General features: G+C 54.0%; 11 protein-coding genes and 1 non-coding gene across 12 annotated transcripts; 7 read left to right on the forward strand and 5 right to left on the reverse strand.

Moving 5' to 3' along the window:
- Positions 1 to 465: 465 nt before the first annotated feature.
- GLRG_09156 (glycoside hydrolase family 5 protein) lies at positions 466 to 2,868 on the forward strand (the record flags this gene model as incomplete). Its single annotated transcript, XM_008099841.1, has 1 exon — positions 466 to 2,868. One exon carries the CDS (start codon positions 466 to 468, stop codon positions 2,866 to 2,868), a length of 2,403 nt encoding a protein of 800 aa, XP_008098032.1.
- Positions 2,869 to 3,466: 598 nt separating this feature from the next.
- Positions 3,467 to 4,108, forward strand: GLRG_09157 (uncharacterized protein; the record flags this gene model as incomplete). The annotated part of the gene is made up of 1 exon (XM_008099842.1): positions 3,467 to 4,108. The coding sequence occupies one exon, from the start codon at positions 3,467 to 3,469 to the stop codon at positions 4,106 to 4,108; it is 642 nt and encodes a 213-aa protein (XP_008098033.1).
- Positions 4,109 to 4,312: 204 nt separating this feature from the next.
- Positions 4,313 to 4,877, reverse strand: GLRG_09158 (uncharacterized protein; the record flags this gene model as incomplete). The annotated part of the gene is made up of 2 exons (XM_008099843.1): positions 4,313 to 4,727; positions 4,816 to 4,877. 2 exons carry the CDS (start codon positions 4,875 to 4,877, stop codon positions 4,313 to 4,315), a joined length of 477 nt encoding a protein of 158 aa, XP_008098034.1.
- Positions 4,878 to 6,927: 2,050 nt separating this feature from the next.
- On the forward strand, positions 6,928 to 7,371 carry GLRG_09159 (uncharacterized protein; the record flags this gene model as incomplete). The annotated part of the gene is made up of 3 exons (XM_008099844.1): positions 6,928 to 7,097; positions 7,159 to 7,186; positions 7,249 to 7,371. 3 exons carry the CDS (start codon positions 6,928 to 6,930, stop codon positions 7,369 to 7,371), a joined length of 321 nt encoding a protein of 106 aa, XP_008098035.1.
- Positions 7,372 to 8,605: 1,234 nt separating this feature from the next.
- On the forward strand, positions 8,606 to 10,439 carry GLRG_09160 (uncharacterized protein; the record flags this gene model as incomplete). The annotated part of the gene is made up of 4 exons (XM_008099845.1): positions 8,606 to 8,931; positions 8,988 to 9,051; positions 9,111 to 10,279; positions 10,337 to 10,439. 4 exons carry the CDS (start codon positions 8,606 to 8,608, stop codon positions 10,437 to 10,439), a joined length of 1,662 nt encoding a protein of 553 aa, XP_008098036.1.
- A 786-nt stretch (positions 10,440 to 11,225) lies between these two features.
- On the forward strand, positions 11,226 to 12,955 carry GLRG_09161 (carboxypeptidase; the record flags this gene model as incomplete). Its single annotated transcript, XM_008099846.1, has 2 exons — positions 11,226 to 11,457; positions 11,535 to 12,955. 2 exons carry the CDS (start codon positions 11,226 to 11,228, stop codon positions 12,953 to 12,955), a joined length of 1,653 nt encoding a protein of 550 aa, XP_008098037.1.
- Positions 12,956 to 13,288: 333 nt separating this feature from the next.
- GLRG_13225 lies at positions 13,289 to 13,380 on the reverse strand. The gene has a single exon. It is a non-coding gene; the product is annotated as a tRNA-Arg (tRNA).
- Positions 13,381 to 14,068: 688 nt separating this feature from the next.
- GLRG_09162 (adenylosuccinate synthetase) lies at positions 14,069 to 16,120 on the reverse strand (the record flags this gene model as incomplete). Its single annotated transcript, XM_008099847.1, has 9 exons — positions 14,069 to 14,602; positions 14,659 to 14,720; positions 14,780 to 14,876; positions 14,936 to 15,366; positions 15,453 to 15,494; positions 15,562 to 15,574; positions 15,626 to 15,662; positions 15,724 to 15,753; positions 16,083 to 16,120. The coding sequence occupies 9 exons, from the start codon at positions 16,118 to 16,120 to the stop codon at positions 14,069 to 14,071; spliced, it is 1,284 nt and encodes a 427-aa protein (XP_008098038.1).
- A 1,636-nt stretch (positions 16,121 to 17,756) lies between these two features.
- GLRG_09163 (CFEM domain-containing protein) lies at positions 17,757 to 18,351 on the forward strand (the record flags this gene model as incomplete). The annotated part of the gene is made up of 2 exons (XM_008099848.1): positions 17,757 to 17,994; positions 18,071 to 18,351. 2 exons carry the CDS (start codon positions 17,757 to 17,759, stop codon positions 18,349 to 18,351), a joined length of 519 nt encoding a protein of 172 aa, XP_008098039.1.
- Positions 18,352 to 18,725: 374 nt separating this feature from the next.
- On the reverse strand, positions 18,726 to 20,048 carry GLRG_09164 (uncharacterized protein; the record flags this gene model as incomplete). The annotated part of the gene is made up of 1 exon (XM_008099849.1): positions 18,726 to 20,048. The coding sequence occupies one exon, from the start codon at positions 20,046 to 20,048 to the stop codon at positions 18,726 to 18,728; it is 1,323 nt and encodes a 440-aa protein (XP_008098040.1).
- Positions 20,049 to 21,215: 1,167 nt separating this feature from the next.
- Positions 21,216 to 22,052, reverse strand: GLRG_09165 (glycosyl hydrolase family 61; the record flags this gene model as incomplete). The annotated part of the gene is made up of 3 exons (XM_008099850.1): positions 21,216 to 21,272; positions 21,336 to 21,636; positions 21,694 to 22,052. 3 exons carry the CDS (start codon positions 22,050 to 22,052, stop codon positions 21,216 to 21,218), a joined length of 717 nt encoding a protein of 238 aa, XP_008098041.1.
- Positions 22,053 to 23,990: 1,938 nt separating this feature from the next.
- On the forward strand, positions 23,991 to 24,922 carry GLRG_09166 (uncharacterized protein; the record flags this gene model as incomplete). Its single annotated transcript, XM_008099851.1, has 4 exons — positions 23,991 to 24,155; positions 24,224 to 24,419; positions 24,624 to 24,793; positions 24,845 to 24,922. The coding sequence occupies 4 exons, from the start codon at positions 23,991 to 23,993 to the stop codon at positions 24,920 to 24,922; spliced, it is 609 nt and encodes a 202-aa protein (XP_008098042.1).
- Positions 24,923 to 25,069: the final 147 nt, after the last annotated feature.

Below are 25,069 nucleotides of genomic sequence, written 5' to 3' on the forward strand. Positions count from 1 at the left end.
TGGAGTTCTCGTGCCAGCATTATATATCCTACTTATGACAGTAATCAATAGCTCTAATAAATGTCAAAAGACTATAATGCAATACTGAGATGACGTCTTGATACATTCTGTTCTTGTCTCTTGACGGTGGAGTCTTATTTCTGATCCAACCAGTCAGGTTCGGGCCCCGACAGCCATAAACTCTACCCAAAGGAATGATGAATGGGCACAGTTGGAGCATCGAGAACCTGCGTCCTAGTTTCACTGAGTTCTGCGGAACCTTTCTGGACAATTGACCAACATGGCTTGTTTGGTCGATCGCCAAGGTGTGAAGCGACGGTTGCTGACTAAGACAAGTAGGTCAGCCATCTGTCCAGTCCCGCCGCTGCTACTACGCAGTGAAACCACGCGGCCAACCAATTCTACCAATTGAGCAAGAGATGGCTCGACACTGCATTTGATCCGGCCAGTCCAATTTCGCTCACGATGGCGGACAAATACTCTGCGCAAGACCTCTCAGATGCCGCCCTAGGAGGGCCAATTGGCCTGAAAGACGGCAACTTTGTCGATGGCCACGGCCGCACACTCACCCTGCACGGGCTCAACATATCAGGGGCCAGCAAACTCCCCACAAAACCCAATGGCCTCTCTCATCTCACCGACGGCTTCTTCGAGCACCGCACCGTGACCTTTATCGGCAGGCCGTTCCCCCTAGAAGACGCGCCGCTTCATTTCAGACGCCTGCAGACATGGGGGCTTCCCCTCGTGCGTCTCCTCGTTACCTGGGAGTCGCTCGGTCACGCCGGGCCGGATCCCGAGACCGATCTCGACTTGGAGTACATCGACTACTTGCGCAAGCTTATCGAGCTTATGCCGAAGTACGGCATCAAGTGCTTTGTGTGCGCTCACCAGGACGTCTGGAGCAGGTTCAGCGGCGGCAGCGGCGCCCCAGGATGGACATTCGAAGTCGCGGGGCTTGACGTGGAGGCCTTCACCGACACGGGCGCCGCTTATGTCCATGGCCAGGACGAGTTGCGCCGCGCAAGCGCGCCAGTAAATGAGAAGGAACCCAGCGGTCCTTTTGTGTGGCCTTCCGGGTATCAGAAGTTGGCCGCATCGACAATGGCTACCCTGTTCTGGGCCGGAGACGCTCTTGCACCAAAGCTGCGTTGTCCGCATCCACGGAGCTCAGGGAATGACAGCACTGTCTCAGTGCAAGAATACCTTCAATACGCATTCATTGAAGCTTTTGGCCGGTTAGCAGACGAGGTCAGCGGTCTCGAAGCATGCGTTGGGTTCGAGCCCTTGAACGAGCCCCACCGCGGCCTCGTTAACCTTCACGGTTTTGATGGCTGGAACTATGACACCGATCTTCACATTGGATACTACCCTTCCTTGACACAGGCGCTTGCTCTGGCTAGCGGATATGCCCAGGAAGTGGACTACTATGTCAAGTCGTGGCCATTCCCAACACGTGTCTCGCATCGAGCCCGCGTGGACCCGAAGGGAAGGTCGGCCTGGCTAATTGCAAGGTCGGATGCGGCAAAGCCCCAAAACTACGGACTCGGCGAGTGCGTATGGCGCGCCCATGGCGTATGGGAATGGGACGAGGCAAATAAAAGTCCAAAGGTGCTGCAGAAGAACTATTTCGAGGTGGACCACCGGCCGGGCCAAGAGGGAAAACCGCTAGAATGGTACCGGGACTTCTACGGCCCTTTCCTGAAGCGCTTCTCTGACCGTGTCTCCCGAAATTCTCCGCGCCAGTTCTGCTTTTTTGAACCGATACCGAACGAGTTCATGCCGCCATGGGTTGGGGAAGGGGACAGGGCGGATGAGTCCACGCACAAACAAACATACGCGACCAAGACTGTCATCGAAACGCAGAGGCCAAATAATCTCGTGTTTGCGCCTCACTTCTACGATCTCAATGTCTTGTTCAGCAAGCACCACTCGTGGATGAGCGTCAATGTGCAGGGCGCGTCGAGGGGCATGTTCATTCTCAGAGCGCTCTACTTCGGTACGAAGGCGCTGCGGAAGAACTACCGCCTCCAGATTTCCAACATCCTCAAGTACGGGAAGAAGTCGCTGGGACGACACGTCCCGGCTCTTATCGGGGAGGTAGGCATCCCCTTCGACATCAACGGCGGCGAGGCGTTCAAGACTGGCAAGTACGATAAGCAGCGGGAGCTGATGCATGCCCTCATCTCGGCCATGGAGGATAACCAGGTAGCCTTCACGCTTTGGAACTACAACCCCGACAACCGTGTCGAGTACGGCGACGGCTGGAACATGGAAGACTTCTCTGTCGTCAACGGCAATACTGAAGCCAAGCCTGGCCATATCCTCCCCGACTATACCAACGAGGCACATGAAGAAGATGAGTTGTACCGCGGTGGGAGGGTACTTGACGTCATCATCCGCCCGTACGCCGTCAAGATTGCCGGGCGACCCTTGCGGTCGGACTGGGACCCCCAAACCCTGCGGTACGAGTTTGAATGGACAACAGAGACTCAAGAGGCAAGCAATACGGAGAAGAAGCAATCGGACAAGTCGCGGACGACCGAAGTCTTCATACCCAAATACCACTATGCTGAGCGCAGCATCGACGTTAAGGTCAGTAGCGGAGAATGGTCGTATGATCCTAACCTGCAGACGCTCTATGTCATCCACGACACAAGCAAGACAAAGCACCGGCTGAGCGTCAACATCTCGAATGTGCCCCGACACCTCATGGAGACGGTGGAGCGGCGGCGGCGGGCGTTTCCGCCGCGCTTCCCCCTGAACCTGGTTTCGCCCAGCACTGAGCTTGCGATGAGGGAGTTGATGATGACGGTGCTGTTGCCGGGCTTTGTCCTCATCCTGCTTTCAGTTGCGCTGATGTTTATATGAAAACAATGGCGCCGCTGACATGAAACAAGAATATTCGGGTGTGTTGTTTGGCGTAGTAAAGGTTATGATAGGATTTGGATGCGATAGGAATATAGAGATAGAGAATGAAAAGCACTGTCCATATCAGGCTCCTAATGGGATCGATTCATGATGATGTGATATTGGAGGCCCCTGAGTTTGGAGATCCGAGAACCGTTTTTGATATCAACGCCGTTCATACCCTAGCTGCCACGATTGACAAATATGCAGGGGCCACTTTTATCCGTACCGTCGATGCTAAATTTGCTTTACTTGGCTTTTCCCCTCATTCCACCAACTGTCCCTCTTACACACGCGCTTCGGACTAAGGCCCATCTACTAGCTCAACCCGCTGGGGCAGCAAACAGGACACATTGGGTAATATAAGTTTTCATATGAGAGGACTATAAGATCTCAAAGTGAGGCCCTGTACCAAGCTTTCAAAGGAAATAGCTGGGTCTTCCTACGCACCTCGCCATCTCTGAGGGATATCACGAAATATAACACCATAACGGCAAGCCTGCAGACTTTCCAAGAAACGTCAAGATCATCAACATTTGGGACAAGAAACATCGGCAAGATGATGGGCTACGACGACGACGATGGAGAGGGAAGCCGCCTATTCGAACATCGCACAAGCGACGCCCACAGCATGGTCCCCCGATCAGAGCTCGTCGTGTACGACCCCCAGAAGCAGGTCTTTGGCCTCCAGATGTATTCCTGGAGCAAGAAGGGCCTCATGCCCGACCCGGGAAGCCTCGTCGTGTACATCGACGGCGCCTGCCGCGACGTCGGCACCCCCTCGGCCCGGGGCTCGTGGGGCGTCTACTTCGGCCCGGGGTCCCGGCACAACCGCCGCGGGCTGCTCGCGCCGGCGCTGGCCCAGACCAGCGCGCGCGCCGAGATCGAGGCCCTCGCCCGGGCGCTGGACGCTCTCCGCGAGGTCACCGCCCGCGACCGCTCTCTGACCCAGATCAAGATCGCGACGGGCTCCGAGTACCTGGCCAACGCCATGTCTCTCTGGATCGGGGACTGGATCGAGAACGAGGGGATCAACGCCAGGGGCCACAGGGTCGCGCACTTTGAGACGCTGAGGGAGCTGCACGAGCGGTTGGATGACATGACGTACGGCGACGATGGCGGGCTAGATGTCATGTTTTGGCCCATTCCGCGAGAGGAGAACGAGGAGGCCCATAAGTTGGCCAACGAGGCTTTCCAGTAGTCCGGTCTGGACATAATTGACTCTAGGAGAATGTGCTATTGCAACCACGGTTTTGTTTTTTCCGGCCTCTTGGTTCCGTTCTGTAGCGATCTTCTAATGCCAGTGCCAATGCAGCACATCGAGCCACACGCCTCGCCATGCCCTCACTACATAGAACTCCCTCCGCACACATGAAAATATCCGATATTGCAAAAAGAGAAAACCTCAATCCAACCTCTTCCACCAGAGCTCGCCGCGATTACCGCCCTCTCTTTGAGAGGAGATGCGGAGCAGCTTCCCGTCTTCAAAAGTTGTGTAGTTGCGTATTTGTTTGTTTCCCACCATGGAAGGGACGTTCGCGACCGTCAGGGGCCCATGGACCAGCTGGCCGGATGTAGCGGTGGCCTCGACCGCGTCGGTGATCGAGACGGGCCCCGCGTATCCGATGCTGTGCCTGCCGATGGCGGCCCAGTCGGCGTCCGACTGGCCGTCTTGGAAGGGAAACGTCAGGTTCGCTGGCCGGTCCTCGGTGTCCGTCGACGTGATGGTGGCAGACATGTAGCCGGACTTGCTGTAAGAAAGAATGCCGACCGGGTTGGAGCCGTACGTCCTGTCCTCTACTGGTACCCCATCGCGCGTCCTGTGGGATGCTTGTGAGCACAAAAAAAGGCACATATTGGTAGCGACTGCAGCGGGGGAGGGGGAGGGGAATATGAAGAGCTTCTTACGCCGAGGTGTTTATGAGTTGGTAAGTCCCCGCCAAGATGGCGATGATTTCTGTAGGCTGCATGTTGGTGAGGCTGTGGGGCAACGTTCCGGTGGCTGCAGAGACGATGTGTTTACGGCCAACAACCCCCCAAAATTAGCTCAGGGGAACAGACTCTTAAGACGCAATTCTGCTTCGGGGCGAACGCCGCTCGCGGACCTTGAGACTCACATGAGCCAAAACAGGTTCATACGCCGCACGTCCATCCGCCCGGGTGTGTTCCGTATGAGTCTGCCAAGTTGGGGCTTACGTGGTAGGTCGCGGCATCTGAAGATCAGCCTCTGACATTCACGTTGCAAGGATATCCAAGGAACTCTAACAATCTTTGATAAGCTTTCATCACGATTCACCGGGTCGCTGACGCCAAGCAATAAGGCTGACCTCCCTTTACCCCCAAAAGACCGCGCGGCGTCACCTATGCTAGTACAGGTTCAATTAATGACGTTCCGAATATGGTCCTGGGGATCGAAATTTCTAGGTTGATGACAAAAAACCGCGGTGTATGGCTTAATTATTGTCCTAGGTATATATGGCGAGCTACCTAATGTAAGAAACACTTCGTTTCATCCAAAGACCCTCGATTTTGGATCGAAGGTTGTGTAAACCGTTCCAAATTAAGTCAAGGATGATGGGGAAAAGCGATCATAGGGCAAGTCTGCCGGCTACGGCGGATTCCCGGGGCCGGATGCGTCCGGGTCAGACGGATGTGTCCTGTATACGGAGAGAAGCAATGCTGACAGCTTGTGAAGTGTGTAAGAACTGCGGATCTTTTGGCCATGGATGACATGGCTGACGGTTTGATGCAAAATGGCTTCACTATCAGCTCTTGGTTCCAAAACCCAAAGTTCGCGTGGTACTCGACACGATGTCTTGTGCTACAGAACATGGTTCGGGCTGCGTGGTTCGTCGTATCCCCAACTCGGTAAAGTAATGCGGATGCACTGGATCACGATCTCCGTGGCACTCCTCGGATTCGACAGATTCTCACAGGGTGTCCAGATAACTTCCTCAACGGAGGAGGATGATGACGTTATATATTTCGCCCAAATCTTGCAAGCGCTGATAATTCTTTTGATATGCTACAAGTTCCAGGAAACAACCAAAGTTGTTGTCAACCATAGGCAGTGCAAGGGTTTTTACATATCAAAAACCCCAACGTCAAGTCGCCTCACCATCCTGTTTCCTCAAGGACTTTGATGTCGACTCCAGTGACCTAACTGCTTTGTTCCATTGGCCTATTGTGGCTATTCGGTCAACTCGACCTTCTCGTTTCCACCAGTCTTACCACTCCACAAAACCAGCCGGGTTTCACACTGTGTGTTGTATACTGGCCCATATTTCAAACAAAGACAACTAACCTGATTTAAGAAACGAAATCTATTAAAATGCTGCAGAACCTAGTTAAGCAGGTTGGTCCAGTTGATGGTTTATAGGCGCAATTGTATATCAAAAGGTAATTGAGTAACTCATTTGAAAGCTTTGGACTGCGAAGGTGGAATATATTAGCCATATGGGCCGATGCCAAGTCTCAAGAAGCTAGCTGAATCGGATTCATCAGTTGATGAGTTAGACAGAGGATTTTGTGGTTTCTGCTCTGATCGTGCTGAGACCAAGGAGAATGAAGACGGCAAGGTTAGGCATAACATCAAGCCATGCAGGGTATAGAGAATCGTCAACTCTGCAGCTAAGTTTATCGGCTGGGCGGAGAGCCGTAAAAAGATTATCTTGCCGCATGTAATGTATTGATTGGGTCTGTATTGGCTGTAATCCTGTTCACAAATATCTACGCACTAGAGGCGCACGGATTGCCAATCAGGTTCAGTTCCCGTGGCACGCTTGGAACACAATGATGAGGTTGAGGACGGATTGCCACCAGGGCCGGTCAGACATCAGACGTTTCACCATCTGAGGTGCCGTCGGACTTGACCAGTCGGACATGCGGGGAGAACGTTGTTGCGTCCCATAAAAAGGCTTTGCGCCCCCCAAAACCAGTGCCTGCGGATGGGATAACAGCTCGATGTGATTCGATCCTTGAAAATAGCACAATCTTTGGCGTTCTGTACTTGCTCACATCATGGCGACTGTCTTTCAGGTTACTGTTCACGTCCATCCCAGAGATGTTTCGCGATTTCTGGAAGCTTCAGAGCCGACAATCGAAAAGATGAAGAGAGAGTCCGAGCTTATGTATTTCGAGATGTATCAGATGCACGATTCTCCAGGTACGATAATCTGGATTGAGAAATGGTATGTCGAGCCGCAGGCTGTTCGCCAGCGAATTTATCGATGTACCTAACAAGAATCCTAGGTCTGAACCGGTGGATTGGATACTGAAAGTAAGACCATCTTACCAGCAAGACGATGAGCTGAGATTAACCCAACGCCAATCAACCTTCAGCACCAAATGACCAAGGATTACTACAACGACTACTTTGATGCAACAGAGCCTTTCTACATAAAACCGCGAGAACTCAAGATTCTTAGCCCCCTGGGGCCTCGGTATGCTTACCAGAAGTCGTAGAAAGTTCACATGGCTGGAACCGGATGTCGTCATTTTGAGATTCTGGAGTGGTTCTATGGATAGCTAGACAGATAATGATCATTTTTGCAATCAACGATCTAATTATTAAGCCAATTAGAAGTGCTATACTAACAACTATTCACAACAGCTTTTTCTAATGCTGGGTCTATATTCACTCATCTGCCAGGTCATAGAGCAAGTCTAGATACCATACCAAGAAAGCAAACAACTAGAGAAAGGTTCATCAGGGCAATACCAGCCATTTAAAAAGTGGTTCTGGCACGCAAGGCAATACTTTCAAACCCTGCGGTGGCCACAACTGGCACTAGGCCCACAAAGCTATTCCCAGCTTCACGATCAAGTTTTGAATGGCGGTTTACTTTCCGCCATTTCGTTGCCCCAGTAACCTTTTTAGCCTTAAAGAACAAGGTCAATTGGCGTACATAGACCGGGCTCACCCCATTGTTGCTATCTAGTGTTGTGAGGACTGCAGGGTGGGCTTAAACGGCTGGGCAATGGGCAAAGAAAAGGTTCAACAAGGGCTCAATGTAAGAGTGAAGTAGTTGCCTTATCTATGGCATTGTTCCCCATTCGGTATTCCTCCACCGGTGTTCCAGTAGATAGTGTGTGATGCGCACGATGGTCAGTCTACATATGCTATGTACTTAGACCCTGATAGAAGTGGTCGAGGGCCCACATAGTATTGGTCTCAAGGACAGCACTGGGGTCTGCTAGCGTTGGTCTGAACCAGCAATGAGTGTTTACTCAGTGTGCCTCCGGGCAACCGGTCCGGACACTTCCGGGTGAGTGGCCGGTATTCACTGGCTGTGTAATCCGTCTTTGCCGATTAAAACTAGTTATAATCGCAGTTGTCCAATCTCGGCCAATTGGCATCTGCGCAGATCCGTGCAGTCCCCCGCCAGAGCGTTCCATTCGGCATCTTGATTGTCACAGTCGGCTCCCCGCCGACTGCATGGTGCATGGTCAAGCAAGTCTCTCTCGGACGGATTCATCGTCCGACGGCGGCGGTCCACTGTGCTCTGCTCATGACCAGTGATGGGAGTAGTAACCTCTCTTGCTACGGCCTCTATTACACCGGCCATTACCGGAAGAGGGGTTTTGCAACTCACGAGGACGGACCTGGACGGTACATAAAACCAATAATAAAAGCCCGCGTCATGTCCGAACCTGTCGCACAAGGCGACCAGAATCGACCGTGACACGTTGTTCGAAGATGAGGTTCTCAACTGGCTGCCTAATGGCAGCTGGCCTATTCGGCGTCCCAGGTTTCGTACAACAAGTAGCCGCGGTGGAGTTGAAAGGGTTCACCCAAGATTTGTTCGACCAATCCATGCAGTTTCTCGACAAGATCTACGATCCGGTGGCCGGTTATCTCTATTTCTTCTACTATCCCCTAGCGGCAGGGAAGCATGAGACCCGGTCATCAGTCTGGTATGCTTCAGGTCTCCTGCAGCGCAACACCGGCGACGACGTGGAGCAAGCTATCAAGATCATTCAAAACGTCATAGATGACCAAAAGAAGAACCCCGAAGATCAATGGTAATTTAGCAATCGAGAGCATGGCACCGTTAACTGTTATTGACGCTGTATGACAGGTACGGAGACTACACTGTCTACCCAGAGGAGCCTACTGTTGGTACTCCAGCGTACCCTAAAAACGTTCGTCACTTATCCAACTACCCGTTAAAGCCCAGATATTTTCCTGACACGGATACCAGATCTACAACTCATGGGACCCTAACTGGCGAGGCTTCATCGGCACAACCCTTATCGTGATCTACGAAGAGTTCAAGGACCTTCTTCCCCACGATGTACAGGATCTTATCCTTGCGAGCATGTACAACAACACAATCGGTGACAGCTACCGTGTTGGTGGAGTTGACGACGACAACCTTTACCCGTCCTACAGCAACCCTTCCATCATGCGTGCCGTTGCAACAGGGTGGACAGGCCGCGCCCTCAATGATTCTAACATGACCGCGGCCGGTGAGCTCTACGCCAAAGAAATTGTGGATCTCTTTGATCGTAACGACACCCTCTCCGAGTTCAACAGCCCCACGTATGCGGGCGTCAGCATCTACGGCTTGACCCTTTGGGCAAAGTACATGCCCGCTGACTCCTCTCTTATGGGGGCCAACGGCGAACGCATGATCAAGGCTGTCTGGGAGACGATAGGAAGCATGTACAACGCGAACCTCCGAAACGTTGCGGGGCCGTGGGACAGAACCTACGGTTTCGACATGAACCAGTACGTCGCCATCCTCAATATCTACATCTGGTCCCTCGTCGGAAGGGACAAGGCCCCCGGGATCGAGCAGACATGGAGCATGGCACACGCAGACGACTTCGAGTACGCGCCACTCATCTCTGTATTGGCCCCCTTCCACGACGCGATCGTGCCCTCAGATGTCGTAGATAAGCTCAGCACGTTTCCGGGCGAGCACATGTACGAGACCGCCGCGTTCTCGCCGCCGCACGACGGCGCTCCTCGGAACGTGACGGCTTGGCTTGCAGACCATCTGACCATTGGCGCCGAGTCGTACGACGAGGACACCCTCGGCGGACCGCGCCAAGACCCTTCTCAATGGACCCCTGCTGCAGTGCAGTGGTCCCGAGACGACGGAAGCGTCGGATTCGCTGTTCTCCACGGCACTGAAGAGGCTATGAACGTGGACGTCAGTCCCGGGAAGCTGAGCCTATCCTACCCTCGCGGCAACTCGACAAGTATCTTCACCTTCCTCGTCAGCTCCAACCCATTGGGTGGCAAGCGAGACATTCGTGGCTTCGAGGACGTCGAGGGAATCAACGTCAACGTTACCGGCAGCGTGAAACTGCAACCGGAGATTGGCTTTTGCGGACTCGTCGGCGGCACATGCTCCATCATCCAGTAAGTGGAAAAAATAAAACAGTATTCCTGTTGCTGAGCGGCGCTAATATGGAATAGCGGTTTTGAATTTTGGAACATTACGTACGTGATGCCTGGGAACTCAACCGAGGTCCCGACAATTCATCTCGAAATCGACACGGCCAGCAAGTCAGACTCTTGAAGCGCCATCGGACTTCGGGTAGGGCAACTATTGCGCACTTACATTAATAAATTACGTTCTCAAATAACTCAAGTATCTCTGCTACTTATTGTTTGTCACATTGTGATATCCCGGATACGGATGGCTTTTGAAGCGGTGTCATTATCTTTAATATCAGGTCCATCTTATCTACAAGCTCAACCACGCAGCCATCACTCGCTGTCTAGTAAGCCAGTAGTCAGCCGGCGTGTGTATACTTCGTCTGGTTCAAGGAGACACTTTCCACTGCAACAGCACAGTAATCAGCTTGACAAGCCAACAGCCCCATCGTAAATGGGAAACAGGGAAACATAAGCGTTTCTAGAGTTCCAACCACAATACATGACACGAAACGCTCAGCGAGTGCCGTTGGCATGCCACATCAATACACTACCTCGTGTGCTCGGCAACCTTGGACCGTTTGCGCCTTGGCGAGATAGCCCGTCTTGGCGAGTGCTTTCGCAGGAAAAGTTGGAGAGTTTTTCAACTTCCAGCCCTTGTCCAAGGCCCAATCATCCAACATCACACAATGGGGGGGCAGGAGTAAGACGAGGTCTTGGCAACCAACATATCGCTCAAGTGGAGACCGATCGACCGATGCCGACGACAACATTAAAACACGACAGAGGCCCATCGGGGAGGTTGCTGAGATTGCGTGGTGCTTTCCCGACGGTCTCCTCTACTCTGTCTCTGTCCCTCTTTCAAGCCCTAATAGACCGCTAAATCACCAGGGCCAGATCCGTAGCCAGCTCAGTAGCCACCACGGCAATGCGCTTCCAGGGGGCGACAGCACTGGGCTTGCTCCACGCAGGTCTCACGGCCGCGAAGCTCACCTACGCGAGCAACCAGGCCAGAGTCTTCCCCGACAGCAAGGCGGTCGCCGCGAACTTCCCCGAAGTCGAAGATGTCGAGCTCTTCTCGCCCGCCTTCGCGAATCCGGAGAGCGTGCCCAGCGGCTTCGCCAATGGCACCAGCAGCCCAACAGACGAGGCGACTCTCGGTAAGTGTCACCGAGACCCTAACCCTCCTCCCCAAGCACGTATTAAACGCCGGCGACCGACCTAACAACCCACGCAGACCACTTCCTCCGCACGCTCGCCGCACGCAACGAGTGGATGACGTACCGCAGCTCCGATTTTCGGTCCGAGGAGGGCCGCCTCATCCCGTACGTCTATCTATCCACCTCCGAGTCCGTCCCCGACGGCAACGGCGGCCTCGAGTCCCGCGCTAACGCCATCGCGCCGGGCAAGGTCCGCATCTGGATGCAGGGCGGCGTCCACGGCAACGAGCCCGCCGGCGACCAGGCGCTCCTCGCGCTGCTGGGCAAGCTCGACGCCAACGCCACCTGGGCCGCCTCGGTGCTCGGCAAGGTCGACATCATGATGCTGCCGCGGTACAACCCGGACGGCGTGGCGTACTTCCAGCGGTGCCTCGCGACCAACTACGACCCGAACCGCGACCACACGAAGCTCGCGCGGCAGCAGACCCGCGACATCAAGAGGCTCGTCATGGGCTTCGCGCCCCACGTGGGCGTCGACTGCCACGAGTACAGCCCGGCGGACCCCCTCGGCGCGGACGGGCAGTGGGTGGAGGCGCAGGATGGGCAGTTCTCCGCCATGAAGAACTCCAACATCCACCAGGACATCCGGAGCCTCTCCGAGGCCGTCTTCGCCACCGCCGTCGCCGCAGCCATGGGGCGCCGCGGCCTGCGCTGGGGCCCCTACGCAACCGGGCACACGGGCACCGACGACGTGGTCATGAAGGAGACGACGGGCGACGCCAAGATAGGCGACAGCGCCGTCGCGCTCGGCCAGGCCGTCGTGTTCCTTACGGAGACGCGCGGCATCGGGCTGGCGGACCAGCACTGGCGGCGGCGCGTCGCCGCGGGGCTGACCATGGTCGAGGCGATCATCCAGACGGCAGCGGACCGGGCCGACGAGGTGTACGCCACGGTCGAGGGCGCGCGCGCAAAGTTCATCGCCGGCGGCGACGACATCGTCGTCACCGAGTCGGCGCGGCCGACCAACATCTCGTGGCAGTTCATCGAGGCGGCGACGGGCGCGCTGGTCGACGTGCCGGTGCGCTTCCTCAACACGACGCCCGTCGTCGCGGGGCTGACCCGGCGCCGGCCCGAGGCCTACGTGTTCTCGCGGGCGTGGGTCGACGTCGCCGAGCGCCTGCGCGTCACCGGCGTCGACGTGCGCGAGCTGCGCGCCGACTTCCGCGGCGAGGTCGAGGCGCTCAACGTCACCGGCGCCGACGCCGTCGATGAGGGCGGGGCCAGGTTCGAGGGCGTGTCGCGGACGAAGGTGACGACGGAGACGGTGCGGAAGGAGGTCCGCATCCTGGCCGGCGGGTTCTGGGTCGGCACGAGGCAGAAGAACGCCGCGCACGCGTTCGTGACGCTGGAGCCGGAGGGCATCGACTCGTATGCCACGTTCAACATCCTCCCCGTGAGCGTGGGCGACGAGTACCCTGTGTACCGGGTGATGGCGTAGCTGTCACTCGTGTCGAGTTGCAGTGTTTGAAGGAGAACAAAGAACTGGTACAGACGAGCAAAATCATGATCTGTAATGTTTCACTGATATATATGATGGCCTCGAAGTGACGAGCATGCATCAGATGGAAATAAAACAAGCCAAGACTTTCGAGAAGTTGGAATCTTTTTGTTTTATCACATGAACCGATCTTGATGGCATCAGCATGACAGAGTAGATAGAAGAAGCCTGCTAACTGAATCTAAAAATCAAGAACGGAGGAACAAAGCCGCAATTCTCCTGGCACGCATGATAGTGGCATCAGGAAACAGCAAAAGGGATATGAAAAGATATTGACCAGCATGGGGGTCGAACCCACAATCTCCTGATACACGACTTGTTGTGTTTAATCGTAGTCAGACGCCTTGCCATTGGGCCAACCGGCCAGACAATCCAGAACACCTGGGGTGTCCGTCTGTGAGTAAAGGCGATAGGCAGTTTTGCAATCTATGTTTCTCTTCATTGCAGCCAGACAGCAGGGACTGGGATTTGGGAACAGGGACTCGGATGGCTGGGGATCTGTGGGCAAGCGACGTTGGCCAATGACATACGTCTCTGGGGGGGGCGGGTTAGAAGCCAACGTTGGAAAAAAAATTAAAAAAATTTGCTAGTCTGAGTAAGTCCTTCGGCGGCTTCCGGCGAATGCTAGTTCAAAATGCCTCAGCCTCCCTCCCGATGTCGGGGATTTGGCTGCAGGCCCGATTTCCGCGGCCCCGCTGGTTGAGTCTCCAATGATGCCCCGGATTATTGATTCGTGGAGTATCTATTAGTAAGGAGATACACCCGAGCTCACGATGACGATGCTTGCGAGAAGGGGCTGTGCAATAGGTATCAGATGATGGACATTCTAGCCCATGGAGGCATAAAGACGATACTCATCATCGTAGGTCGCCCATGGCGGCGACTTCAGACTAGTTTTACCGGTTGACGAGCGTGGTGCGGTTATGTTTTATCGTCTATTGTCTTCTGGTTTATATCGAGACTCTATCAACAATCTTGCTGAGGCCCGATGTCTCGGTATTGTCTATGACCTGCGGCCACTCTCCTCTCAAACCAATAGGTTCCTCCAACTCTTTAGTATCCCCGGAAGATGAGGTCCTCTCTCTTGGGGCCGGTGCCGATCCAGACAACCTTGACGCCGACAAACTTCTCGATGAACTCAATGTACGCGCGGGCCTGCTTGGGCAGGTCGTAGTACGTCTTGCAGCCCGTCGTGGGCGTGTTCCAGCCCTCGAGCTCCTCGTAGACGACCTCAGCCTCATCGAGGGCCTTGAGGTTGGCGGGGAAGGAGGCGAAGGTCTCGCCCGTCTGCTTGTTCTTGTAGGCGACGGCGACCTTGAGGGTGGGGAAGGTGTCGAGGATGTCGAGCTTGGTGAGGTTCAGCGCCGTGTAGTGGTTCAGGTCCGTCGAGTACTTGACGACGACCAGGTCGAGCCAGCCGCACCGGCGGGAGCGGCCGGTAGAGACGCCGATCTCATGGCCGATCTTCTGGAGCTTCTCCCCCGTCTCGTTGAGCAGCTCCGTGGGGAAGCCGCCACCGCCGACGCGGGTAGTGTAGCTCTTCACAACACCGACGATGTTGCTGATCTTCTTGGGGTTGAGACCGAGCTGGTTGGGAGGGTCAGAAACATGCCGGCTGGCACTCGCGGGGGCACGAAACTTACACCGGTGAAAACACCTCCAAGACCAGTGTTTGATGACGTGACGTAAGGGTAAGTTCCGAAGTCTGGGGCAGGTGGTCAGCAGAGGGCGCGCGCCCGTCGAGGTATCGCTTTTTTCACATACTCAGGTCAAGCATGACAGCCTGGGCACCCTCGACGAGAATCTTGTTGCCGTTCTTCTGGGCGTCGGCAATGATGGGGACGGCGTCGACAACAAAGGTCTGCAGATCCATGTTAGCAACAAGTCGATCGGTGTGAATTTGATGGGGCGGGGACGCACGCGGAGGTCTTCTCTGTACTGCTTGAAGCGCTTGATCTCATCCTCGACGTCGTAGACGAGGAGGTCGCCGAAGCGCTTCTTAAAGCCATGGGCGAGCAGACGGAGCTTACGCTCAAAGATCTCCTCGTCGAACATCTCGCTGATGGTGATGCCGTTGCGGGCAGCCATGGTGCTGTAGGTTGGGCCGATGCCGCGCTTGGTGGTGCCAATGCTGTTGCCGCCAAGCTCCTGCTCCTCCAGCCCGTCGACTTGGATGTGGCAGTCGGTGATGATGTGGCAACGGTCAGACACCAGGAGGCGCTCGCGGATGTTCTTGAGGCCCTTGGCCTCGAGGTCAGCCATCTCCTTGAAAAAGGTCGGGACATGGACGACGGCGCCGGAGCCGATGAGGCTTATGCACTTCTGGTGCAGGAGACCGGAGGGGAGGAGGTCTGGAGGCAGAGCAGGTCAGCATCAGAGGGGGGTGAGGAGAGAGGTAGCGAAGCGACGCATTGAGAGGAGCAACATGTTAACTTACGGAAGTCGTAGCTGACACCATCGACAATGACAGTGTGACCGGCTGGGAGCAGTCGGGTTAGAATGCGTTATGCTTGGAATTGGTCATGAGGAGTTGGAGTGACTCCTACCATTGTGTCCGCCCTAGGGCCATCAGCATGCGATTGACTATCCAGAAGGTGCCGCAGTCCCAACCTGAGCTCTGGCGCAAATCTGCGCGTCTTGTCCGAGGCTGTATCCGGGAGGGTCAGAGGGTCATTAGGGCGAGGCCGAGGGCACGAGGGATAGCTTACACGTCAACCAGCTTTCCCTTGCCCTCATCACTATTGTCGCGCAAAGTGTCAGTTGGTTGATGCCGTGGCGATTGGCGCAGCAGGGCAAACGTGTCGCCAAGACGCGACCCCTGTCGGTATACACACGCACACACGAGAACCAGATGCATGTATACCTCGAGGGCCGTTTGTCGACGTAGCCGCCCTGCTGGCTGGGATAACGATTCGAGAGAACAAGACAGAGATATGGAACATGACGCGAGAAGAGACGCAGAGACGGAAGAAGGAAACGAGAAAAAACATGCTGGGCCAAGGTAGAGCAAAAGGCAGAGAGGGCAAAGGCAAGGGAGGTCGGGCCACGGGAAGATTTGGCAGCTTACCCCCACTGGGCGCCGAGGACGATGTCAATGGTAGACATTGCGTCTCGTAGTGTGTGCGAGTAGAGTAGAGTAGAGCGTAAGAGCGAGTGATTGTATAGCAACACGCAAAAAGGCTGTTCTTTGCAAGCGAATTGTCCAAAGTATGGGTTGCTGCGATCGCAACGTCGGTCTGCGATAGTCTCACAAAAACAATCGAGAGGGAAAGACGCGGGGTTTTAAAAAATAAAATTCCCAAATAGAGGGGCAGGTTTTGCTTTGGCGGGGTCGCTAATTGCTAGGTACGTAGTTTGGTAAGTCAGTACATACCTACAGCACAGTACGGTAGCAGGGTAGGTGCCTATCATTCTGCGCTGCGCTGCGCTGCGATGCGCTCTGCGTTCTGCGCGCAGGGATTATCGCCCCGCTAGTTAGTGTGTGGCTCTCTTTTCTCAATGACGCACCCTGCGTTATCGGCCGGTCATTCACTGTACAAATAACTTCAGCAAACACGCTCCGTACCGCGGCTACTGCTATGCTACGCACGTGCAAGGTAGTGTACAGGTGCGCAGGTACGTACCGGTTATCCGCTCCACGGGACAGAACCCTCCGAGTTGGAGGGATTAGGTAAGACAGCAACAAGCGTCTTGTGGCTGAGGTCGCCATCGAGGTCAAGCCACACTATCAGTCATGAGTCATATCATCATCCACAAGCCACATCCACAAGCCATTTCCACGCCTCATGTCTCCTCACCATCCATCCACATCCAGTCCAATCAGCCCTCCTGACAGACATGGCATGGATCACTATCTTAACACCAGCTTGGATTTGGAAAATGAGGCTATTAGATATTCAATGAAGCCCGAAATACCTATTGTTTTCGATAGATATTAACGAGCAGCTTCACCAAGCCGTCGAGTCCTCAGCTCGAACAAGCTTTATCCCCCAGCAAATACTATGAGCCCATGACCCATGTCGATTCTCCGCTTACTTGTGCTGCCGAAGATCCCGAACATCGATGAGAACCCTTTCAGCTACGGCCGCGGGCATGCCACACAGAAAACCGCAAGTCGATAGAAATTTCTCACTAGCCGAACCGGGCAGGTCCCATCGTCACGTTGCAGAACCGTCCAATCTTAGTTATCTGATCCATCAGATAAAATTTGAGCCCTGTCACCCGGCGCCGTAACCCCCCGGTTCTCAGACCATTATCAATCTTATCACATCCCCAAGCCCATCATTGCCCTCACCAAACCCTGATCCAGACTCATCTCTCCGCAACGCCGTCCAAATATTGACGGCGAGGGCCTGAAGTAAGCGGCAGGGTCTGTAACCGAGAGAGCCAGATCCGGTATGGCCTGAAGACCACTTTCCCAACTGGCCGGACCAACTAGCCGTACTTGGCGACAGATGCGCCGACGAGCCGTCCTCCACGATCAGTCCATGATCGTTGGGGATGGTCTCGCTGCCTCCAATGTGGGTGCTACATGCACGAGCTTGACTCTGTATATTGCCTTTCCGTACCCCTGGGCGGATCGGATTACGTGGCCGCCAGCCACGTCTACGGACTTATAACACTCCCCTGGCTCCCAGCGCGTGGCACGAGAGTTTTGTTTTCTGTTCCTCTCTCCCGCTCATTTTGTTGTAGCCAATCCCCAAGAAACCCCTTGCAGCCTCTCCAACGCCGTCCGTCCAAAATGAAGTACTCCTACCTCCTTTTTGCCGCCATCGCCAACCTGGCCGTCGCCCAGCAAAAGCTCACCGACGTTATCCCTAAATGCTCCGTCGACTGTCTTACCAAGGCCGTCAAGGACGGTACCAACTGTAGCAGCATAGACGACTCGACCTGCATCTGCGAGGCCACCAATTACCGCAACATCTACACCGTCGGTGTCCCTTGCGTTCTCCAGTCGTGCAGCAGTGACGTCGCCACTGGTACGTTCTCATCTTGAAACTCCCTTCTGCTCTTCCGTGATCGCTTGGACACCGTCGCTCACGCAAGCCCCAACAGGCCAGCTCCTCCCGGCCGCTGCCAAGTTCTGCCACGATGTCACCGGCGGCGCCTCCGCGCCTCCCGTCGAGTCTGCCTCCGCATCCGCCACAGCGTCTCTCTCTGTGGCATCTGCCTCTGTTTCTGTCTCAGTGACCGTTGCACCAACCGCGAGTGCTTCTGGCTCTGCTGCCAGTGGTGCTGCCGCCACCGCCACCACCGCCCAACCTGCCGCCGCTGCCGCCGTTGGCTCCATGGGCGCGTTCGGTATGCTCGCTCTTGGTGCTCTCGCTGTATTCTGAGATGGACCGGGGTGCTATGATATATGAAAAATGAATACCTGTACGCTTCGCATAATGTTTATACAGATGATGGATACTAGACACTCATAAGAGACTCTAAAGCGTTCCAATTTGCTACCTCCATAAGCGAGAAATTCACGTACCCAAACATTTCACTGATAGGTCAGATGACTCCTTTCTGCTTCAACTAAACCACCTGCATTGGCACCATGCCATGATATGGCAAGATGAACTGAACTGTCTGCAGAGCATTATATTCCACTGTCGGCTCTGCACCCCTAAACTGAATCTGTGAGGAGACATCTTTGCTTTACTTATCTACCCATCATGCCAGCAGCATCGCACACAGTTTGTCTACGATATGATAATGCATTCTATTCCCCCATGTGCATCCATACTTTTCTTAAAGCGTCCTCGTAAAGCCACAGGTTCTCGTGCATCTTCATTTTAACGCCAAACTCGGCAAATGCCTCAATGAAGGGATGGTGATGACTTTCATTATAGCAGCCCACGTGGAGGGTGCGGAAGTTTGGAAGCATGCCGTCGTGGACACGATCCATGAGTTGCGAGAGGCCCTGCTTGAGACATACCCAGTTGCAACCGCCAATGGCCAAAACGCGCAAAGACTTGGGTAGGGCGCACATGAACGGAACAATCGTGCTGGCCGAGTCCCCGTGCTCAGATAACACCGATGGACCGGTCAAGTCGAAGAGGAGGGCCTCGAGCGACGTCAAGCCCGCAATAGTCTCAATCACTGCCACGGAGTCGTTGCGGAGAGGGTCCCAGATAGTTTCGTTGCCTTGGGCATTCCACTGAGTGCAGCCCAGTCGCTTGATAGTGCGAGACAGGGGCCGCATCAACTGCATGAACGATGCAACATCCCGGTTGCCTGAGAGGTACCGTACCTCCTCAATGCTCTTGCAGTGGCTAATGTGCGCTCCGAGTGTCCTTTCAAAGGGGATGGAATCGGTGGAGTTGGTGATGTTTATAGACCTGAGGCTGCTGAGGAAGGTCACCATGTGAGGAGGAGTCGGGACCTGCGATTGGACTGTGACAGGAGCCCAGTCGAGGAGTGGTGGGCGACAATCACCTAGCAGATATGTGTGAAGATGCTGCACGCTCGGAGCAACCGCGGCAAGTCTGGAGAGATAGCCCATATAATGTGACTCGGGGATGTCTTCAGCAAAGCGCACATCCAACTTCACACGGCGGAGACGCCTCATGCCGTGCCACTTTTGAGAGCAACAAGCGACGGTGTCGAGGAACTTGAAGACTTTCTCCACCTCCGTTTCCTTGACAAAGTCTATGGACACAATGTTTGGGGTATGAAACAGGAGCATTTCCCCCAACACACATTGATAGTCTCGGCTTAAACGATTTGAGTTCTTGTCGGCCACTAATGCCGGGTGGTCTGAAAAGGGGGAGCCTAGAGCAAGAGCTCTGGATCTAATGACATTTCTGAAGGTCTTCGTATCCTCCCAGGGCCAGTTTTGATAATCCAAACTCAGAGAGACGCACTTGACATGGATGGCTAGGTTCGGATGCTGGATGAGCGTTGGTAGGAAGGTGAAGAAGCTCCTGTCCCAGCGTGACTCGAAGGTGTGATAGAGACTTGGGGTCGCGGCTTGGTGCCATTTTTTGTCTACCAGACACAGGTTGTAGAGGTTGACCTTGGAAAACGTGTCGTCTTCTTCCATTAGAGAACAGTGGGTGCAGAGACTTCTCGCGATCACCCCATAGATCTCAATGGGAAGACTGTCCATACCGGTGGAATGCATCTTCGGAGACTGGACTGAGACCGAGGCAGTCGGCTGGCTAGAATAGGCCGAAGCAAGTGTGAAGAGACGAAGAGCTTCATTCAGAAAACCAGTGCAACTGGAAGCGGCTGATGACATGTTGTATGGATAGATCGGAGTTCGAAAGAAATGGGGGCAGCGTAAAAGGATGTTGCTGTGATGTTTTAGACTTGGATGGAGGTCGAAAACAGCGTAAGTGATAGACGGTATGTTCGAAGGCGATTTATGAGCAAAGGAGTAAGTTGGGTTGCAGTTATTGGAATGATCAAGACTGATGTTCAAGGGAGGGCGAAAGGGTCTTCTCTACCAAGTGCGCCGTACTGGAGATAGCAACGAATGGATTCCATTTGCTTTTCCACCGGAAGAGGTAATCTAAAATGATACCCGATAGCCATGGGGCATGCATTAGGTGTTCCACGGTGATTTCGAAGCATAATATGATCGCCAACGTAAATGGTAGAGAATAGAAAGAGAGTCACGTCTTCAACCAGACACGTGGAAATGACAACGATTGGGGATATGTTTTCCCGCTCATTCTAAACGATGCAAATAGCAGACCACGATAAAAGAGTCTGGGTCAAAGGAGCTCTATGACACACATATTCCATGGCTCGATACCCCATCCCATGCTTTCATCTGTAGACTTCTTCACATCTACTTCCTTTAATCGTCTTGTAGATCATGACTGCTTACGGATGCTACCTTTACCTGCCAAGCTGCCGCCGAACCATCGCATACTTGAACAGTGTTGCATAACTTGTCATCAAATTGAAAAGAACGCCCGAACAACAGGCATCATAAGACACTTTCCCTCTGCCGCGAAACACTTTTAAAAGTAGAATATCGACATATACTCAAATAGTTGTTCTCGGTAGTTGTTTCGCTTCCATATGTGAATGTGCCCCGTTTACTGGGTGAGCTCTCATGCTTAATGTATGCTAACTATATACACGAATGGCCCTATGCAACGGGTCTCGGACCTGAGAATAAGATTGGATTTCAAAGATTGAATGCGCTCGCAGAGTGTTCTAGTTCCTCCCATATTGGTCGCTTTCTAGCGTCAAGCATCTAGCAGGTAAACAGAGCGGGTCCGGGGATGGTGTAGGTGGTGACAGGAGGCCAGTACTAAGGAAATAATGGTTAGACGTTTCAAAAAGCTAAAGATAAGAACTATGAGAGAAAACTTACAATGCTGATGGTGACACCGGGGTCGGATGACTTGTAGGCGCCAGGGAAGCTGACAGTGGAGGAGGGGGTCTTGGAGCCAGTGCCTCCAACAACGTTGATCTGGGCGCACTCCATGTAGAACTGAGCACCGGGGTAGCTGCCAGCGGCGTGCAGGGCGATCATCTCGGCACGGAGGAGGTACTGGCCGGGGGCGATGCACTCGGGGATCTTGATGCTGTGGCGGCCCTGGCCATTGATGACCTTCTCGGTACCCCAGACGCCGTTGTTGTAACCGTCCTGTTGGATCTTAAACCAGCCAGAGCTTTTCGATATACATTGTTAGAGCTAGAATCCCTATAGTTACTAGAATGAAACTCACCCGATCCCGCTGTCGGAAGTAGCATCGTTGACCTTCTTCAGGTACGCGATGGTTGGGCCCTTGTGGGTGCTGTCCATGACGTCTGCGGGGCCGGAGCCGGTAGAGCTGAGCATGTAACGCCAGATAGCGGTAACGTTCTGGCCGGCCTGGACGGTAATGACCTTGGAAGTGGGAGTTGTCGGGTTGGGAGCTCCGTTGCAGGCAAGCGAGTCAGACTGAACGTTTTCGATCGGACCGTTGTACGACGGAACACGAACGCCGCCGCCGATGCCCTGGTTTACGCCACCAACCTCAAGGGAAGAGAAGATGGTGTGAGCGCTGGCCAAGCTGGCCGTAAGAAGAGGGAGCAGAACCTTCATTGTGAGCTTGGGTGGGTTTGAAAGTTGAATGGAAAGACCGGGAGCGTTGCAGAGGCTGAAAGAATGAATATGTGCTCAAATGCGATCGTCTCGATTAGCGTTATTCGGAATGGGATGATGAGAAGATTATAGGTTTGAGATGGTATATATAGAGATTCAACGTTTCGCCGTTTCCTGGGGTTAGTTATCATGAGTCGTCGGCTTCAGTGTTGCAGAGGCCCTTCCGTCAAGGGCGAGAGGGCTGCAACTAACCAGGTGATGGATAGCCAAGAACGCCACGACGGCGACATATGAGCCGTCTTTCTGCTTAAGATTTGACTTCTGGAACAGTGGGCCGTGATGACGGGTAACGAGGACCGTCAGACAGGGCCTTGAGTGGATCTACGGAGGATGATGGTCCGGATAATACAGCAATATTACACGGAACCGCTACCGACATTCCCGCCCATAGTGACCCAAGGCTCTGGGCTTTCATTTAATTAAGGCACTATTATCAGAGAATCCCACTTGCTGCGCTTTTGCGTAGAAAAAAAAACCTTGGCAAGTGCCACGCGCCTCACAGTTTGCCACTTCAACGTTAACCCTCAAGATGCGCCATCCACTCAACGGAACGTGGAAGCTTTAGTTAGCCGGCGCTTATCTAGATGCAGGATGCCTACCGCATTTCTAATCCTAGCTTTGATTGAGGGACGGGCGTGGAGGTGATTGGTTATCCAGCTTCATTCTACTTCCAGTTCGGGAATCGGCCTGGCTGTCCGCAACCGTTAGATAACGGAGTTCCTTGAAGAGCCGGCCAAACGCCAAGACGTACACGTGCAACTTTCACCTGGAGATTACCGCAGGCATTCAAGATTCTATTCGTCTGATCAATCATTGGGTTTCATACAATATCGATCAAAGACCAATGGTGCTGCCCGGATCTTTCTGAGGCATCTGGCCCCCAATTACTACTTCCCTAATTGTACCCATCCAGATCATCTTTTCTAAGACTATTGGCAAAGAACGTCACGTTATTATGGGTTCTTAAAATAGCAGGGGGTAGCGGGCTGAGAGGACTTGATATGAGATGAATCATTCAACCAAACCTCCTCTTATTCTCACCTGACGCTGTGTGCCAAGCTTGGAGTTAGTGATGCATCACTTGGCAGCGTCAGCGCCATGTGGATTACGCAGTATAATTCCGAAGGTAAGACCAGTGTGTAAACGTGAGAGCCTCCCTGACAAGCGTGTGTTGAATTATGGTAACTCTCTCTGTGGCTCCTCTTGTCTCCTCCCAGTCGACTTCGCGGTCCAAGATCATGACGCTCGGTTAGGGCTCCGGATGGGTGGCGGGCGTGAATCCGCGAGGATGATGAGATGGTATGGATTCGGCGTTTTAATTTAGCAGCAGGGATGCGGATGACTTAGACTGAACGGTTATCGCGAGTTGAAGGAGGTCAAGCTACAGCAAGTTAGGGAAAAGGAGGAAAGACGTCTTTCCAAGATGACATCGGCCCTCTGCGTGTAGTACAGCAGGAAACCGTGGACGAAACATGCAGACCCCGCGCCCTTCTTGTCTTGATCGAAATATTCAGGTTCCTCTAGCCCATCAACCATCATAGAGACTCGCGCCTTCATCCAACATGTTCTAGGCACTTGCCCTCAACCCTAAGAACAAAAAGGAGTACATCCTGTTACCAAGGACACACAAGGTGCGGCACAAGAGACTTCAGCACAGTATCAGGGACGCAAATTCTCTCGATATCAAATTCCCTAGAAAGAACCAATCGACCCGTTCTCGCCGAGGATTAGCAATCCAATATCAGACCCGCCTTCAGATCAAATGAGGGTCTAAAGACTTCGCAGACGGCATAGTTGGGCCATGAGTTCTGGCAGTCAGAACCAAAGCGCCGGGTTGCACTTGACAGAAGTCGCATAGTCAGAGATACCGTACTCCTGATGAATGCCCCAGCATCCTTCCTCGGACGTGACGAGATAATACTTCTTGCAGCCGCGGAGAAAGGCAAGGGCTGTTACGTGTACAAATCCGACGGCTACAGAGAGGACGGTCACTTTACCTGGCCCAATGGCGAGAGCATGGTTGCCATCAACAGGCAAGGATGCGTGAGTGACGCTATTGATAGGGTTGTCACTAGCGAGGCAGACGTGCTGACTTCATGCGCGTATTGTAGTCCGAAGACAGCAACAAGGTCACGCCGGTCCACTGTCCCCGGGGTTTGACGAGCTCGTGCACCTGGCGAGGCACGCCCGAGGACGGCGGCATCTGGGGCGACTGCGATGGGCAGTGCCACACTGGTGAGACGGCCGTCGTGTGGTCCAAATGGAGAGGCTCTCCCTTGGCTGACATAAATCGGCCGCGCAAGGACTGTGCGCGAGGGTTTAAGGTACTCTAGTGCAAGACCCCCAGCTTTAAGAGCATTATCAAGGACTGCTACTAGACGGGATAGTGAGGGCTTACCCGCCTAGTAATAGGATTAGCGGACAGGGCTGACCTGATTTGTAGCATCCTAAGTAACGAGTGCACCTTAACGCACACTAAGGTGACGACCAAGGCTAGAGCCTGCTCTATAGGCCGCGTGCAAAAGTACTACTGTCCTCAGGACACGGGACTGTACAAGTGCGCGTGGCGTAGCACTTCGCCTGACTGTGTCGACAGCAACTACAAGTCCCTATACGAGTTGCAGATTAACAGCCACACTAGTGGTGACTCGTATAACGCATGCAGCTGGGGCCGGGAGAAGGTGCTCTGATGCCAGGTCCGCGTAGATGTGCCCAAGCCGCTGACATGCAAGATTGACTCGTGCATGCTCGACTACAACTTTTGCTCGCAGACCAACCGCCATGCGCCATGGCTGGGGCAATCACATTAAGCCGCGCGAGGAGGAGGGGGGCGAGACGGTCGTGGCTCTGGCCAAGGCTCGGGCAGAGGCCAATGCCCAAAACAGTATTGGAGTGACGGTCGTGATTCGGCAGGAGAACAGAGAGTACCAAATCTCAGCAAGCGTGAGTACAAGTGG

This window comes from Colletotrichum graminicola (genome assembly GCF_000149035.1).
Source record: "Colletotrichum graminicola M1.001 genomic scaffold supercont1.45, whole genome shotgun sequence".
Taxonomy (NCBI): domain Eukaryota; kingdom Fungi; phylum Ascomycota; class Sordariomycetes; order Glomerellales; family Glomerellaceae; genus Colletotrichum; species Colletotrichum graminicola.